This window comes from Macaca nemestrina, chromosome 8, assembly GCF_043159975.1.
Source record: "Macaca nemestrina isolate mMacNem1 chromosome 8, mMacNem.hap1, whole genome shotgun sequence".
In the NCBI taxonomy this organism is placed as follows: Eukaryota; Metazoa; Chordata; class Mammalia; order Primates; family Cercopithecidae; genus Macaca; species Macaca nemestrina.
The window spans coordinates 3953580-3968205 of NC_092132.1; the positions used below are offsets into that span (position 1 = coordinate 3953580).

Here is a 14626-nt window from a genome sequence, read left to right on the forward strand (position 1 = left end):
TGCGCTCTCCCCACCTGCTGGCCTGGGTCATGTCCAGGTCTTTCCCACACACCCAACCCCATATGCCACGTGCCGCCAGTGCGTGGGTGCAAACAGAGGCCCAGATGCCAGGCGTGCAGGCTCTCAGTCATGGGCACACATGGACACAGCCAGACCCAGGACACATGCAAAACAGAGAACCATGCAGGAACCTAGGCTTGCGTGGGCTGAAGCCTCCGTGCACATGCCCCTCCTGGGAAGGAGCCTGGGCTTTCATGTGTTCCCACCTCCTGCCCCGTACACAGCACACACGAGTGCCAGCCACCGTCTCCTGGATGGTGCAGCTGAGGCTCAGCCCCTCCGTGCCTCAGTTTCCCACCTCCTGCCCCGCACATGACACACACAAGTGTCAGCCACCCTCTCCTGGATGGTGCAGCTGAGGCTCAGCCCCTCTGTGCCTCAGTTTCCCCCTCTGTCTCCAGTGGGTGTGGGGACTCTGGCACCCCAGGCCCCTCCGTGCCTCAGTTTCTCCTTCTGTCTCCAGTGGGTGTGGGGACTCTGGCGCCCCAGGCACCCTCCCTCGGGCTCTGAGCCTCGGCTCCTCCTGGGGGCGGGGAAGGAGCCTGCCCCGCCCCCACCCTGCCTTTGCCCAAAAGGAGCCCCAAGCGCTGGCCTGACGTCAGGCCCTAGGAAGGCGAGGTCCGGGCTGCATGCAGAGCTGAGAGCTGAGGACTCACATCTCCAGCCTGCCCGGGTGAAGCACGGTAAGTTCCCCTGTAGGCTAGCCCCAGCCTCCCTCTCCCCAGCTCCCCTAGACAGGAGGCTCCTGAGCTGCTCCCTACTGGGGTTCTCACTCCCAGCCAAGCAGGAGTGGGAAGGGAAGGGCAAAGAAACTGCCTCCAGATCCAGTCTGGGGAGAGCTCAGAGCAGGTCCTGCCTGACAGGGAGCCATTTCTCAGATGAGAAAACGGAGACCCGAGGGAGAACGCGGGCGCGAGCTGGGCCGGCTGCATAAGGGGGAGCTGGCTGCCCACCCAATTCTGGATTTCATTCATTCACTCACTCACCCCTCCATTCAACACTCATCGAGCATCTGCTGGGCTCCCAGAGCTGGGTCTCGGTTTCCTCACCTGGCAAGGCAGCAGGGTTGCCCACAGGCCAGGCCAGGGACAGAGCTGGGGGACCTCAGAGGCTCTTGGCAGGCTCTGGGGCCTCGGCCACCACCACCCCGCAGCTGGGGCAGGGCCATGGTGAAGGCTTTGTAGACACGGGCTCCAACGCCATGCTCCCTCTTCAGAGTGCCCGTCCTGCCATCCCACAGCTCAGGCCCTCTGCAGCAGCCTTGGTGCTTTCTCTACCCCTTAGGGGTGGGGAAACTGAGGCCCAGGGAAGACTTGCTTGCCAGCCCCCAGTGTGGACCTGGAAGCTGGCTCTAGCCCTGCAAAGCTCACACTGGGGCTGCGCTGTGAGAAGGCGGCGGGACAGGGTCCCGAGGGGGCAGCGGGCTGGGAACTGGCCAGCAGCCAGGGTGCTGGCGGGGCAGACGTGGAGCAGCTGGTGACCTCGCAGGATGGGGAATGCACCCCACAGGAGGCTGGGCCTGTCCACTTGCCCTGTCTTCTTCCTTCAACAGCCGGCCGTCTTGGGGCTTCCCTCCCCTCTCCCCACAGGACTCATCCAGTCGCTGGGCTCCGGGGCGGTCTGCTGTGTGGCCGTGGGCAAGTGGCTGCCCCTCTCTGAGCCACATGGTGCAGGCCCATCAGCAACGGTGGGGTCTGTGGCTGGAGAGCCGGGCGTGAGGGTCATGCAGTTTGGACCGTTTCTGAGCAGCTCCTGGGGTCCACAGGGGTGGTCTTGTTGTCTTCTTGTTAAGTAGTGTTAGCATCTCCTCTTTATAGATGAGGAAACTGAGGCTCAAAGAGATCAGAGGGGTCTTTTAAAATCATTTGCTCAGTCACTCAGCAGTGACTCAGTGACTCCGAGGGGCCAGCCAAGGCCAGGGCCCCTGAGGCACTCCAGTTCAGTGAGGGAGGCACAACCAACAGGAAAGCAGGGACGTAGGGAACTGCCCGTGGCAGGGCACTGCAAAGGGAGCCAGGCGGTGCAGGTGTGCGGGACTGCGGGCTCGGGAGGGCCTCCCTGAGGAGGGACGTCCGGGCCCAAAGAAGCTTAAGTTGACCCCTCACCGTACGTCCAGAAGCCCTCCCCACACCCCTGGCATCTCACAGAGCCCTGAACACAGACTCTCCTTCCCACCTCTGGCCCTTCATGCTCACTGTGCCCTTCCCGCTGCCAGGAACACTGTTCCCTCTGATCCTCCCGAGGCCCATCCCGGCCGTGACCAGTCACCTCTCACCCTACCCCGAACTGTGAGATCGGAAAGGTGGGGCCAGGTCTGCCTGGGACCCCTTTGTGCTCCCAGCTATGGGGTCTAAGTCCCGGTCTGACACCTCCAAACTGCACGGGGCCGTGTGGCCTGGGGCCTCTGATTCCCTCTGCACACAGGGCTGGGCACAGCAGAAGGCTGATCCCGGGCACTGGGACAAAGGGCCAGCAGGCAGATTGAGGCGGAGCTCAGCCCCTCCTGCACCCCAGCTGGGTGAGCCCGGGCACATGACTTAGCCCCTCTGTATTAGTTTCCCACAGGCACAGTGGGGCTGGAAGCACCCACCCGGGGCATCTTGAGGGAAGTCAATGAGACCCTGGGAAGGATGAGCCCAGCAGGTGCCCTTCGAATTGCGGGATCATAGCTCTCCCCCGGGGCAGGGGCATCCAGGGCACTAGGGCGTCAGAGGGGCTCAGGGAGGGCCCTGTGGGACAGTGACTGTGGGTGCCCGGAGCCTTCACCAGGTGGCACAGGCAGAGAAACAGCATTCCAGGCAGAGGGAACAGCACGTGCAGAGGGAACAGGCTGAGAGGACCAGGCTGAGGATCTTCAGGCGAAAGGACCAGGCTGAGGCCAGGCAGGTGTACATGACAGAATATGCCCGTCCCAGCAGCTGCTGGAGAGGATGAGGCTGGGGAGGGTATTTCAGGGGCTACTGCAGCTACAGCTATCCCAGCTAGAGGTGAGCAATGAACCCGGTGATGGAGAGGCAGGGAGGGGCTGGCAGGTGACATGCAGTACCTCCAACTGGCCATGCCCCTCCCAGAGACACTGGTGTTTCCGTCAAAGCCACGGTCTCAGCAAAAGGGTTCTCAGCTGGTGGAACTGAGGCAGAGTCGTGCCAGATGGGGCCCAGGTGTCCTTCCCCACAGAGCTCTGTCCGTGCCCACCAGCGACATCTCTCTCTGCACGGGGTGGGGGGAGCCCTGGCTTGTGGGTGTGGGGGCTGGGGAGAAAGACTTAGCTTCTGGCCAGGGCCACTTGGGACCTGCTAGGTGACCTGGGGTGAGTCTGACCCCATTTGGAGAGCTAGAGGCTCAGACTTTGTCAAAAACAGCAGGTGATAGTCAAAAGCAGATGCTGCCAAACCAAGAATAATCATAAAAATAAACAGGCAGACAGTTCCCCCAGTCATGGCTATTTTAGCCCTGGAAGGCCATGAGGGCCACCCTGTCTGGGGTGCAGGCTCAAGCACACACAGACCCGCGGGCACACATGCGGCCTCAGGGCCTCGAGAATCCCCCTGGGCACAAACTCCTGGTCCAGAGATGCCTAATCCAGCCCCTCTCTCCCCAGCCTGCGCTGCGCTCCACTCCGGCCTGCCCTGGGTCCTGCCAGCTTACCTGGGTCTGATTCCCAGCCCCACCAGCTCCATGCTGGGTAACCGTGAGGACACCACTCACCCCTCTGGGCCTCCGGTTCCTCATCTGTAACAGCTGGGACTGCTGTGTGGATGCTCAGAGCCCCTCTGTGGGGAAAAGGCTGGGCCCATCCTCCACACCTCCACAGGCAGCACACAGGGTCCTGAGCCAGACCCCCAGGCAGGCTCAACAGTCACCCTGGGCCACCTGCTGCCCTGGGGCTGGGGCCACTCTGCTGCCTGGTCTCACATGTGGCACGACGGAGGCAGACAGTCTGCTGGGCAGCCAAGAGAGAACTCCCAGGTTGGGGGTGGGTTTGAGAGGAGCCCAGGGAAGTAAGGACACAGCCCTGCCCACCCACCTGCCAAGGAGGGAGGCTGGCATGACCCTGGTGCCCCCCTGGAGACCTCTGGGTAGGTGCCAGCACCCCAAGTCCGGGGATCTGGCCTTCCATGGCCAGGTGCCCAGCAGAAATTCAACAAGCTGTGGGTGGGGGCAGGGAGGCAGCAGCCCCCATCAGTGCTCTGGGCACGGAGTGGTGGTGTGGCCATTGGGATGTATGGAGCAGGAATCCCCGGGGAGGGGACAAGGTCAAATAACGTCCATGCTCGATGCTCATTCCCACCCCTTGGAAGGTTCCCAGGACTGTGAGCTTCACAAAGGCTCTGAGAAGTCCTGTGCTGAGCACACGTGTTGGCCCTGGCCTCTCCCCGCCTGTGAGCAGGCTGGTCCAGTCAGGGCCCCATCCAGGTGCCAAAACCAGGAGCCTCCAGTGCTCCTATGTCACACATCTCCCGTGTTGGGGTATCTGCGGTGTTTCTCACTTAGTCCAGATACCCTGCCTGATTTCATCCATTCATTCAACAAGTATGGTTCCCAAAGTCCCAGCTGAGGGAACTGGGGCTCCCAGTGATGAAATGATTTGCCCGAGGCCTCGAAGGTGGCGGGTGGTAGAACTGGCTTGCAAACCAAAGACCATTGCCATCAAGAGTGGTGATGGGACCAGGTGCAATAGCTCACGCCTGTAATCCCAGTACTTTGGGAGGCCAACGTGGGTGGATCACTTGAGACCCGGAGTTTGAGACTAGCCTGGCCAACACGGTGAAACCCCATCTCTACCAAAAATACAAAAATTAGCCAGGTGTGGCGTGGGCACCTGTAATCCCAGCTACTCCGGAGGCTGAGGCATGAGAATCACTTGAACCCAGGAAATGGAGGTTGCAGTGAGCCGAGATTTCACCACTGCACTCCGTCTCCAAAAACAAAACAACAAAAAAAAGAAAAAGCAAGCAAGAAAGAGTGGTGATGGGAGATAGAGGGTGGGAAGGAATGTAAGTGTGGACACAATGGTCAGAGTGATTGGGACGGGCTTCCTGGAGGAGGTGTCAGCCTTGCTTGGCTGGGAGGACTTGTGGGTAGTGAGGATGGGGCTGGCAGTGGAAGCCAATTCCCAACCAGTACCAAGACACTAGGTAGGTAGGTTTCAGAGGGTCCAGGCCAGGTGGCATTCACCCTGAATGCCAGGGTGAGAAACCAGGCCACACCTTGCCAGCCTTGATGGGGCTTGCTCAGGGCGTTCATGCAGCCGAAGGGGAAGACGGGTGCTGCTCTCTGCCAGGCCGATCTGGGTGTGGGCTGGTGGGAGCCCTGCCCCCACCCACAGCCCTGCCTCGAGATGCTCAGAGTCCAGTGGGGAAGCCTGCAGCACACAGCAGCGCCACAGGATGAGTCCCGGGCTTGAGGAAGCGCAGGGTGCCCTGGGAGGACGCACCAGGGAGAGGCAGCCCAGGGAGGAAGAAGAAGGCTTCCTTAAGGAGGCAAGTCCAGGGGGAAGGCCTAAAAATGGGCATGAATAAGCCGAAAGGGAGAGAGCAGGAACAGCTTGGGGACGGGCCTGGAGGGCACGTGGAGTGTTTAGGCCCCGCTAGCAGATTCCTCTGCAGAAGCATCAGTCAGGTGCAGTGACTGGAGAGGCGCGTCCCCAGCCCCGCCCAGCAGTCTAGGCCTCAGGCCCCTCCCAGGGAGAACCCCCGAGCCAGCAACAGTCCCACCTTGGAAGGCTGTTTTGCGATGTGATACCTATGGGGAGGGCATGAGGGGCATCCTCCTCCACCCTCTGCCCCCTCCCCTGGAGGAGTCAGCAAAGCCTTGAAAGGCTGGGGCTCACAGCGGTGTGCCCACCTGGAGGGGCGGGGGCTCTAAGGGTCTGCCCACATCAAGGGGTGGGCCAGAAACAGAAAAGAAAGAGATGCCGCAGCACACCTGCCCCTGCCCCACCACACCTGCAGCTGGTGCTCCGTCTCAGCCAAGGCCCGAGACAGCCCTGCAGGGCAGCATGTCCAGCCATTCCCACTTCACAAGAGGAGAGACTGAGCCTCAGAGAGGACCCACCCAGGTCAGAGCCCTCCCTCCGTGCTGGCAGGGGCAGTGAGTAGTGTGGGAGCTGGACCTGGTCTAGGCTGCTCGCCCACTCGCCCTCTGAGTCCCCCGCTGGCAGCTTGTCCCATCCTTTCATCCTGAACCCCTACTCTGGGCTGGCACATCAGGACAAGAACCCTCAAGGGAGATTCTATTTTGCCCACTCTACAGATGAGGAAACTGAGGCTCAGAGACTGTAAGGCCACATAGTCCCTTCAGAGATGGAGTCAGGCTTTGGCAGGGCCATCCAGGCCAGAGCCGGGGCTCCATGGCCACACTCCAGGTCCCCACCCTGCCGGGTCTCCACTCACTGACTCTCAGCCCTGGAGAGCAGGCCCTTGTTCCCTCTGTTCTGTCCCCAAGGAAGTACTTGTGTGTGGGTAGGGAGCAGAGCAGGCCTGGGCCAGTGGGGAAGAGAAACCTCCCAGCCCTGGCACAGCCTCCAGGCCCTGAGCCCCAGTACCATGGCAGCACGGTCAGGACATGGTGCCAGCCCCTGCCTACGGGGCTCTGGCCAGTTGGCCCCAGCCATGGAGTCTGCTGTCTCAGACAGGCCCAGGGTACCTGCCAGGAAAGAGGGAGGAGACAGAGCCATCTCCCCCACACCCAGGTTTGGCTTAGGGAAACTGGGCTTGAGGACAGGGCCCTGCCTCCCCTCTCTGGCCAGCTCTGAGGGGAAGACCATGCCTCTCGCCTCAGTCCAGACTCCCAGGGTGAGGCAGAGCTGTGGAAGGCACAAGTGACCCCATTTAGCAGATAAGGACGGTCAGGCTCACTGACCAGGCCCAGGTCTCGGCTGAGGGAGTGGCAGAGCTGGACTCAAACCTGGGTCTCTGTGCTGGTGACTGCGCGTCACCCGGGCCCTCCAGAAAGCAGAGTCTGTGCCTCTTCCACAGGCAGAGCCAGGCAGTCCCGGGAGGGGCAGAACCTGCTCCTTTCCCTAGTCGCTCCCCAGGGGGCCACTTCCATGGGCCCGTGAAGGGTCTGGAGTCCCCGCCTGCGTTCCTCCTCCCTCTGAACAAAGAGGGTGGTGAGTGGGAGCCCCAGAGAGGCCCCTTAATAATGGAATCCGGACATCCGTCACTGTGGGAGGCAGGTGGGGACTGACAATATGGAGACAGAGACAGCCAGACGAAGCTGGGAGAAGAGGGCAGAGACAGGGACAGAAGGTCTGGGCCAAGGGCCCAGGTCGTGGCTGGGATCAGGGCTCAGAGTGCCACAGGAATCAATGCCCATTGTGCTATTAGTTTTTGTTGTTGTTGTTGTTGTTGTTGTTTTTGAGATGGAGTCTTGCTCATCGTCCAGGCTGGAGTGCAGTGGCGCGATCTCGGCTCACTGCAAGCTCCGCCTCCCTGGTTCATGCCATTCTCCTGTCTCAGCCTCCGAAGTAGCTGGGACTACAGGCGCCTGCCACCGCGCTCGGCTAATTTTTTGTATTTTTAGCAGAGACAGGGTTTCACCATGTTAGCCAAGATGGTCTCGATCTCCTGACCTTGTGATCCGCCCGCCTCGGCCTCCCAAAGTGCTGGGATTACAGGCGTGAGCCACCGCGCTCAGCCCCATTGTGCTATTAGGATTGGGGTCAGTGTGTGACCAGGGTCAGGCTCAGAGTGGGACAGGGATCGAGGTTCATCACCTTACTGGGATCATGGCTCAGTGTGTCACCAAGATGAGGGCTCAGCTTTGTTTGAGATCAGGGTCAGACCCTTAGTGTTGGGAATCAGTGCATGCTTTGCTAGCTCCCTCTCCTCACCATTGTGGCCTCTGGGGTGTCCGGCACATTCTGCCCATCCCCCCAGCTCCAGAGGCTGCAGAGCCCCCACATCCCTAGCCAGGACCCCAACACCTCAGCGTTGTTGGTGAGCCTGATGGGCTGGCCCTGGGGAGTTTTCTGGGAGGGCAGAATCCCCAGGGGCCAGGGTCACCCTGGGACTCGCTCCCAGAGGAAACGTTCTGTGTTGTTTACGATTTCTCTCTAATTGGGACACTAATATAGGCCCCGTACAGACAAATTGGAAAAGCAAAAGGCACACAGAAAGGAATCCCAAAATAGTTTTTTGGCCCTGCAGTCTCTCAGTCCAGCTGCGGAGCCTCCTGGACCTTTTCTGACAGTGTTTCATCCACAGCAGAGGAGGGACCCATCTCCTTCCGGGGACCTTCTGGGGCTCCTGAAGCCCACAGCCTCGAGACGCCAGGTTCCCAGCCCCCATGTGCCCAGCCACCTCCCCTCCCCTGGCTGCCTGCTGTGGCCCAAACCCCCTGACTCTGGTGGCCCACCAGGACTGAGGGAGGACTGATCTATTCATCCAACAAATGCACCCATCAATGCCCGCGTCTCAGGGCCTGGGGATAGAGAGCTTGCTTGCAGTCGGGGGTAGCTGGGAGCTGAGCCTGGGCCCTTGTGTGGTGGGGGTGGCAGGAGGGGCTGGACACAGGCTTGGGCAGCACTTGACTCCTCCCAGCAGCCTCCAGGGTAGCACGCACCCAGGGCTGGGGTCCCAGAGGCAGAGGGCATGCTGGGTGACCTCATGCAGGCACTGACCTCTCTGACCCTGAGGAAGAAGGTGGCCGCCCACTGGAGGGACCTGGCCCTCTGAAAGCAAGAGTTCTTTGCTGCCCTGAGCCAGGCCAGGGGCTGTTTGAAGTCAGGGCTCATTGTTCCCCAGGGGTGGGATGGGGCCACGCACTGGTCAGAGGGAGTGGCGGGGCGCAGCGTGTTTACAGCAGGCAGCCACCAGGAGGGGAAGGGGCAAGGGTCCTCCCTTCTCCAGCAGGTGGGGGAGGGGCGCTGTGCAGAAGAAACAGCCCACGAGCCTCCCCACCCTCCCTTACCCCAAAGGCTTCTCCTTTCTCCTGAAAAAGCCAGAATTGCCCTTATTTGGAGGGTCAGCCCAGCTCTAGGGTGGGGGTAGGGCCGTTAACCCTTCATTTATAAATAGAGGGATAAATCACTGCCGAGTTAAACACGCCAGGGCAGGAACATAAACAGAGTGGGTGGCTCCAGCACAGCCCCTCGACCGCTCCCCACCCCGGCCCCCCTGCCCAGGCCAGACGGGAGCTTGCTGTTTATTTGACTCACACCCTGGCTCCAGGCTTCAGCCCCAGCCAGCCACCCCACAGGGGCCTCTGTCTCCTTTTCTGTGGGTTGGGGGGATTATAGGGTGCCTGCCTCTCAGGGGCAGTAGGAGCCTGGGGTGCCCAGTGGGACTGGACCTTGGCTCCCATCCAGCCCCACTGGACAGTCTAGTTCCCTTTGTGAAGGCCCCTCATGAGGACCCCCGTCCAGGGCATTGACCTGACACTGGCCTTGGAGGAGGGGAGAACAGATGGGTGGTCCCGGAGGTTGGGGGCCATGACGGCGGGTGTGGGGACAGGGGAGTGGGCAGGGCAGTCAGAGGTCCCTACCACCAGCAAGGCTCTGGCCCAGCAGAACTGGTTCCTCGGCCACCAACTCTGCTGGTGCTGCTGTGCTGACCCGCTTGCTTCATCACCCCATCAGCAACGCTATCACAGTCATATAGATGAGGAAGCAGGTAGAGAGGCTACATGGCCTACCCAAGCACGCACACTAGTCAGTGGCACAGCTGGGTCTGGAGCCAGGCCCTGGAACTGCACACTGGAGCCCCGTGGTCGTGCCCTTATCAGCTCTCCATCCTGAGGACAGCCCTGCACTGCACATGTTTCCACCTCCTCCTCCTGACAGGACGGTCGCAGAAACCTCCACATTTTGTCAAGGCTCCATGCTGGCCAGTGCCAGGGCTGGAATTTGAACCCGTGTCTGAATCTGAAAGCCTGTGCCTTTTCTGCTGACGTCCGAGGCTCCCTCTGGGTAGAGCCAAGGGAGCAGGCATTTGAGGCCCCGGACCAGGCGAGGGCATGGAGGTGGGGGCTGCTGGGTGTGCCGGGGCAGATGGGCTGGCTGAGTTCCGGGCCTCAGGGCAGGGCTTAAGGCCAGGCTGGCGCCTGGGGTGACCTGGTCTCCTTGCTTCCAGGCCTGGGGTGTGCAGGCTGCCATCATGCCCTCTGTGTCTCCAGTGGGGCCCTCGGCCGGGGCAGTCCCCAATGCCACCGCAGTGACAACAGTGTGGACCAATGCCAGCAGGCTGGAGGTACCCCTGTTCCACCTGTTTGCCCGGCTGGACGAGGAGCTGCATGGCACCTTCCCGGGCCTGTGGCTGGCGCTGATGGCGGTGCACGGAGCCATCTTCCTGGTGGGGCTGGTGCTCAACGGGCTGGCGCTGTACGTCTTCTGCTGCCGCACCCAGGCCAAGACACCATCAGTCATCTACACCATCAACCTGGTGGTGACCGATCTGCTGGTGGGGCTGTCCCTGCCCACGCGCTTCGCTGTGTACTACGGCGCCAGGGGCTGCCTGCACTGCGCCTTCCCGCACGTCCTAGGTTACTTCCTCAACATGCACTGCTCCATCCTCTTCCTCACCTGCATCTGTGTGGACCGCTACCTGGCCATCGTGCGGCCCGAAGGCTCCCGCCGCTGCCGCCAGCCTGCCTGTGCCAGGGCTGTGTGCGCCTTTGTGTGGCTGGCCGCCGGTGCTGTGACCCTGTCGGTGCTGGGCATGACGGGCGGCCGGCCCTGCTGCCGTGTCTTCGCACTGACTGTTCTGGAGTTCCTTCTGCCCCTGCTGGTCATCAGCGTGTTCACCGGCCGTATCATGTGTGCACTGTCGCGGCCAGGTCTTCTCCGCCAGGGCCGCCAGCGCCGCGTGCGGGCCATGCAGCTCCTGCTCACGGTGCTCATCATCTTTCTCGTCTGCTTCACGCCCTTCCATGCCCGCCAGGTGGCCGTGGCGCTGTGGCCCGACATGCCACACCACGCAAGCCTCGTGGTCTACCACGTGGCCGTGACCCTCAGCAGCCTCAACAGCTGCATGGACCCCATCGTCTACTGCTTCGTCACCAGTGGCTTCCAGGCCACCGTCCGCGGCCTCTTCGGCCAGCACAGAGGGGAGCGTGAGCCCAGCAGCGGTGATGTGGTCAGCATGCACAGGAGCTCCAAGGGCTCGGGTCGTCATCACATCCTCAGTGCTGGCCCTCATGCCCTCACCCAGGCCCTGGCTAATGGGCCTGAGGCTTAGTCAGCAGGGCTCATGCCAGTGGCTGAAGGTCGGGGCTATCTGGGCATGCCAGCCTGGACACCCACCATGCCAGGGGTGGCAATCGGTTTCATCTCGATTGATTGGTGATGGCTACCCAGAACACCGCAATGAGTCTAAGGCCACTGTGCTGTGGTTGATTAGCAATGTCTGCCACTGGCTCCAGCTGGGATGTGGCGGCCTGAATGCCAGTGATTTGCTGTTCCTCGGGTATCACGTGCCCACTGAAAACTCACAGGGGTAGCCAGGAGCTGCTCCTCGCTTTGGCCAGTTTGTCTCCAGAAGGAGTTCCTCAGAAAAAAGGACAAAGTGGATTCCATTGATTAGAAGGATGAGATGAAAAAGAAAAAAGAAAAAAGGACAAAGAAATAAAGGTACTCGGAATTCCCAAGAGAGTTAACAACAACAATGCTCCCTCCAACACCCACACAGAAGGAAAAACAAGGACAGAAAGCAAAGGCCAGGGAGCATTAATGTTGCATTAATTGAGGTGTGGGGGAGTGCATGTCTCTGCAAGACCCCCCCCCACTTGAGGCCTCTGTGAATTGCACGATAGAACAGCAGACACCCACAGGCCGCTCTGCTGTGAGCAAGCACTTTGATATTTGGGTTGACACTTGAACCCGCAACAACCCACAAAGAACAGGCGATTTTTCATCCATTTCTTGGTGCTGGAGGGGTCAAGTGACACACACAGGAGCCACAGCTGGGAAATGGCAGGGTCAGAATGAAAACCAGCCCCACCTCCTCCAGTGCCCTTGCACCTCCTTCCACAGAGACTGCACCATCTTCCCAAAGCCCTCACTCTAGGAATAGCCTCAGAACGGCCCACCTGCTGCCCCAGGCAGACGGCAGTGCTCACTGTCCCATCCTATGGGTAAGAAAACCAAGAATGAAGTCGCACAGCAACGAACCCAGGCATGCCGGGCTGCAGCCACCATCTCCCCATGCAAAGAGCCATTTTTCTCCCCTCGGGGGGCAGAGAGGTCGTGACCAGCTGCTCTGGCCCAGCTCACTATGCGCCCCCCTGCCTTCACTAGGGAGGGAGCTTTTCTCTGGCTGGGGCCTCTGGCCATCTGCTCGGAGCTGGACTCCAGGACTGCCTGCCTTTGTGCCTTCTGCCGAGTGTCCAAGATCCCAACCCTTTCGGGACTGGTGTATGGGGAAGGGGGCCTGTGGCGACGGAGAGGAGTGTGGGGCATCCCTGGCACTTCTGGCTCCGAGGCCCTGCCATCATACCTGGCCATAGCCACTGAAGCAGGCGAGATGGGCTCGGGTGCCCAGGCCAGGCCTTTGGCTACAGAGAAGTCCTACATACTCAGGGTGACCGTGGCCTGTGTGGCTGCGAGCAGGAGGGGGAGGAGGAGGAAAAGACTGGGGCTCCCCGACTCGGCTCGAGGCAGAGTCTCCTATCCCCAGTTTAGGGTCCTGGACTTTATATCCCCGTGTTACAAATGGGGAAACTGAGGCTCAGAGGGAGAAAGGGGCTTGCCAAGGTCATAGAGTGAGTGTCTGAGTCATCCAAGGCCAGTACTGTCCTCACCAACCCCAACTGTGGCCATGTGGGGCAGCTGGGGTGGGGGGTGCTGGCCCAGAGGAGTCAGAGGCGTGCCCAGCAAGGTGGTGGAACTGCCAGGGCTGCTTCCTTCCTGGGTCCGGATGTCCAAGAAACAGTGGGTATCGCCATGGCCACCAGCATTCTTGACACTTACCAGGCACCAGGCACAATTCTGGAACCTTCCCCCAGCCCCTAGCTCTCTGGCGTGGTTCAGAGAGGGGCTGTGGCTTACTAGGGATGCAGGGTTCCACAAGGCAGAGGGGTCCAGAAAGGAGGCGGCTGGGGGACGGGGCTGTGCATGCAGAAAAACCCCACTGACCCCAGGAGCAACCTTCATGGCGGCTTTCAGGCAAGCAGGCACCAACGGCGAGCGAGCCGCCATTCCCAGGGCTGCGAGTCGGCACCCACGTGGTCACGCATCTAGAGCTGAGGAGCAAGGGGTCAGGGCTCAGGTGTCCTGCTCAGCCCAAGCCCAGCTGCGGGCGTCTCTTCCAGGCTCATGTGGCCCAGCAGTCCCTGAATGGCCTTGCTCCTCTGGGACACCCCCCCCCACGCTCACAAGTCATTCAGGGCCAGGGGCTCTGGACTCCACTCCTCCAGGGGCTGTGGGTCCTCCTGCTCCATCTTAGGGGGTGCCCAAAGCCCCAGAGACTACCTGCTGGCTCCTCAAGCAAGCTCTGCACGTGGCCTGGGGTATGACACCCCTCTGCCCTTGGTCCCACACTGTGCTGTGAAGATCCCTCCAGGCCGGGGCCGCAAGGAGGCAGGGGGCAGCGGGAAGGGGTGCTCAGGCGAGGGGGAATGGCCTGGGCAAAGGTGAGGCCGAGCGCCGCCTCGCTGGGGCCAGTGAAGGGCCTTCCGTGCAGCTTCCCGGCCCCCATTCCCCTGCCAGTGTTTCCTGCCCCTCCTCCTCCAGTGTTCCCTGTCCCTTGGGCCTTCAGCTTCCCTGTCAGTGCCCCCCAACCTGGCTCCATTCCTGGTTGTCACTCTAATTCATGCTGAAGAGTGAATGGCTGACACTTGAGGATTGCTGTGCTCAAAGAGGCAGGGCTTGCAATTTTTCTGGAACAATCCCTGTCTTCAGGCGGAGGGCTCTCTAAGGCGGGTGAGCCAGGTCCCCCTTTTTGTCCCCATGTCTGAAATCCCATCATTCAACTTGGGTTCCTCGGGCCTCAGAGGCTTCTCAGACTGCAAGAGGCCAGGAGGGGAAGGAGCTCCCTTGATAGGCAAGCCTCAATTTCTCGACACCCTACTCCTCTTTCTCCTCTCCTCAGCCTTATAGCTGGAGGGCAGGGGGCTGAGGGAGGGGGCACCCCAATGCCCTGGACTGCCCCACAGCTTCCCCAGCCGCTTGCTTTCTCCTCCCGATGGCTGGCTCCTTCCCACTTCAGCCTCCTCTGTACCCTCCACTGAGTCCCAGGAGCTTCAAAAGTCAGACCAAGACTGTCCTTGGTCCCACAGGGGCAGAGGTGAGATCTGTGCGCGCCCCCTCTCCACACTTTCATGGGGACAGAGCGTGAGATTTTTGCGCCCCCTCCAAGATCCCCCTTTCCGGATTTTTAAAACGCCCCAGTGACGTGAAATGGTGTGTGTATTTATATCCGACATCAACAATCTCCTGCACGAGATGGCCTTGTCCGGAATTAAAGTTGTTTATTCTATTCCTGCCCACGACTCTGCTCCTGCCGCTGGTGGGGGGCATGGAGCTGGCGGAGGGTATGGAGCAGGGTGGCGGCCCTACACATGCTCCAACTCCGTGTCCTGCGGACCAGCAGGGCTCCACGGGGAGGCAGTGACGGCAGTTTCGTGG

The 14626-nt window shown here is 60.9% G+C and overlaps 1 protein-coding gene across 1 annotated transcript; it reads left to right on the forward strand.

Annotated features, from left to right (window-relative positions):
- The first annotated feature begins 626 nt into the window (after positions 1-626).
- Positions 627-13591, forward strand: LOC105488400 (G protein-coupled receptor 20). The gene is made up of 2 exons (XM_011752395.2): positions 627-743; positions 10137-13591. Exon 2 carries the CDS (start codon positions 10161-10163, stop codon positions 11238-11240), a length of 1080 nt encoding a protein of 359 aa, XP_011750697.1. The 5' UTR covers positions 627-743; positions 10137-10160; the 3' UTR covers positions 11241-13591.
- Positions 13592-14626: the final 1035 nt, after the last annotated feature.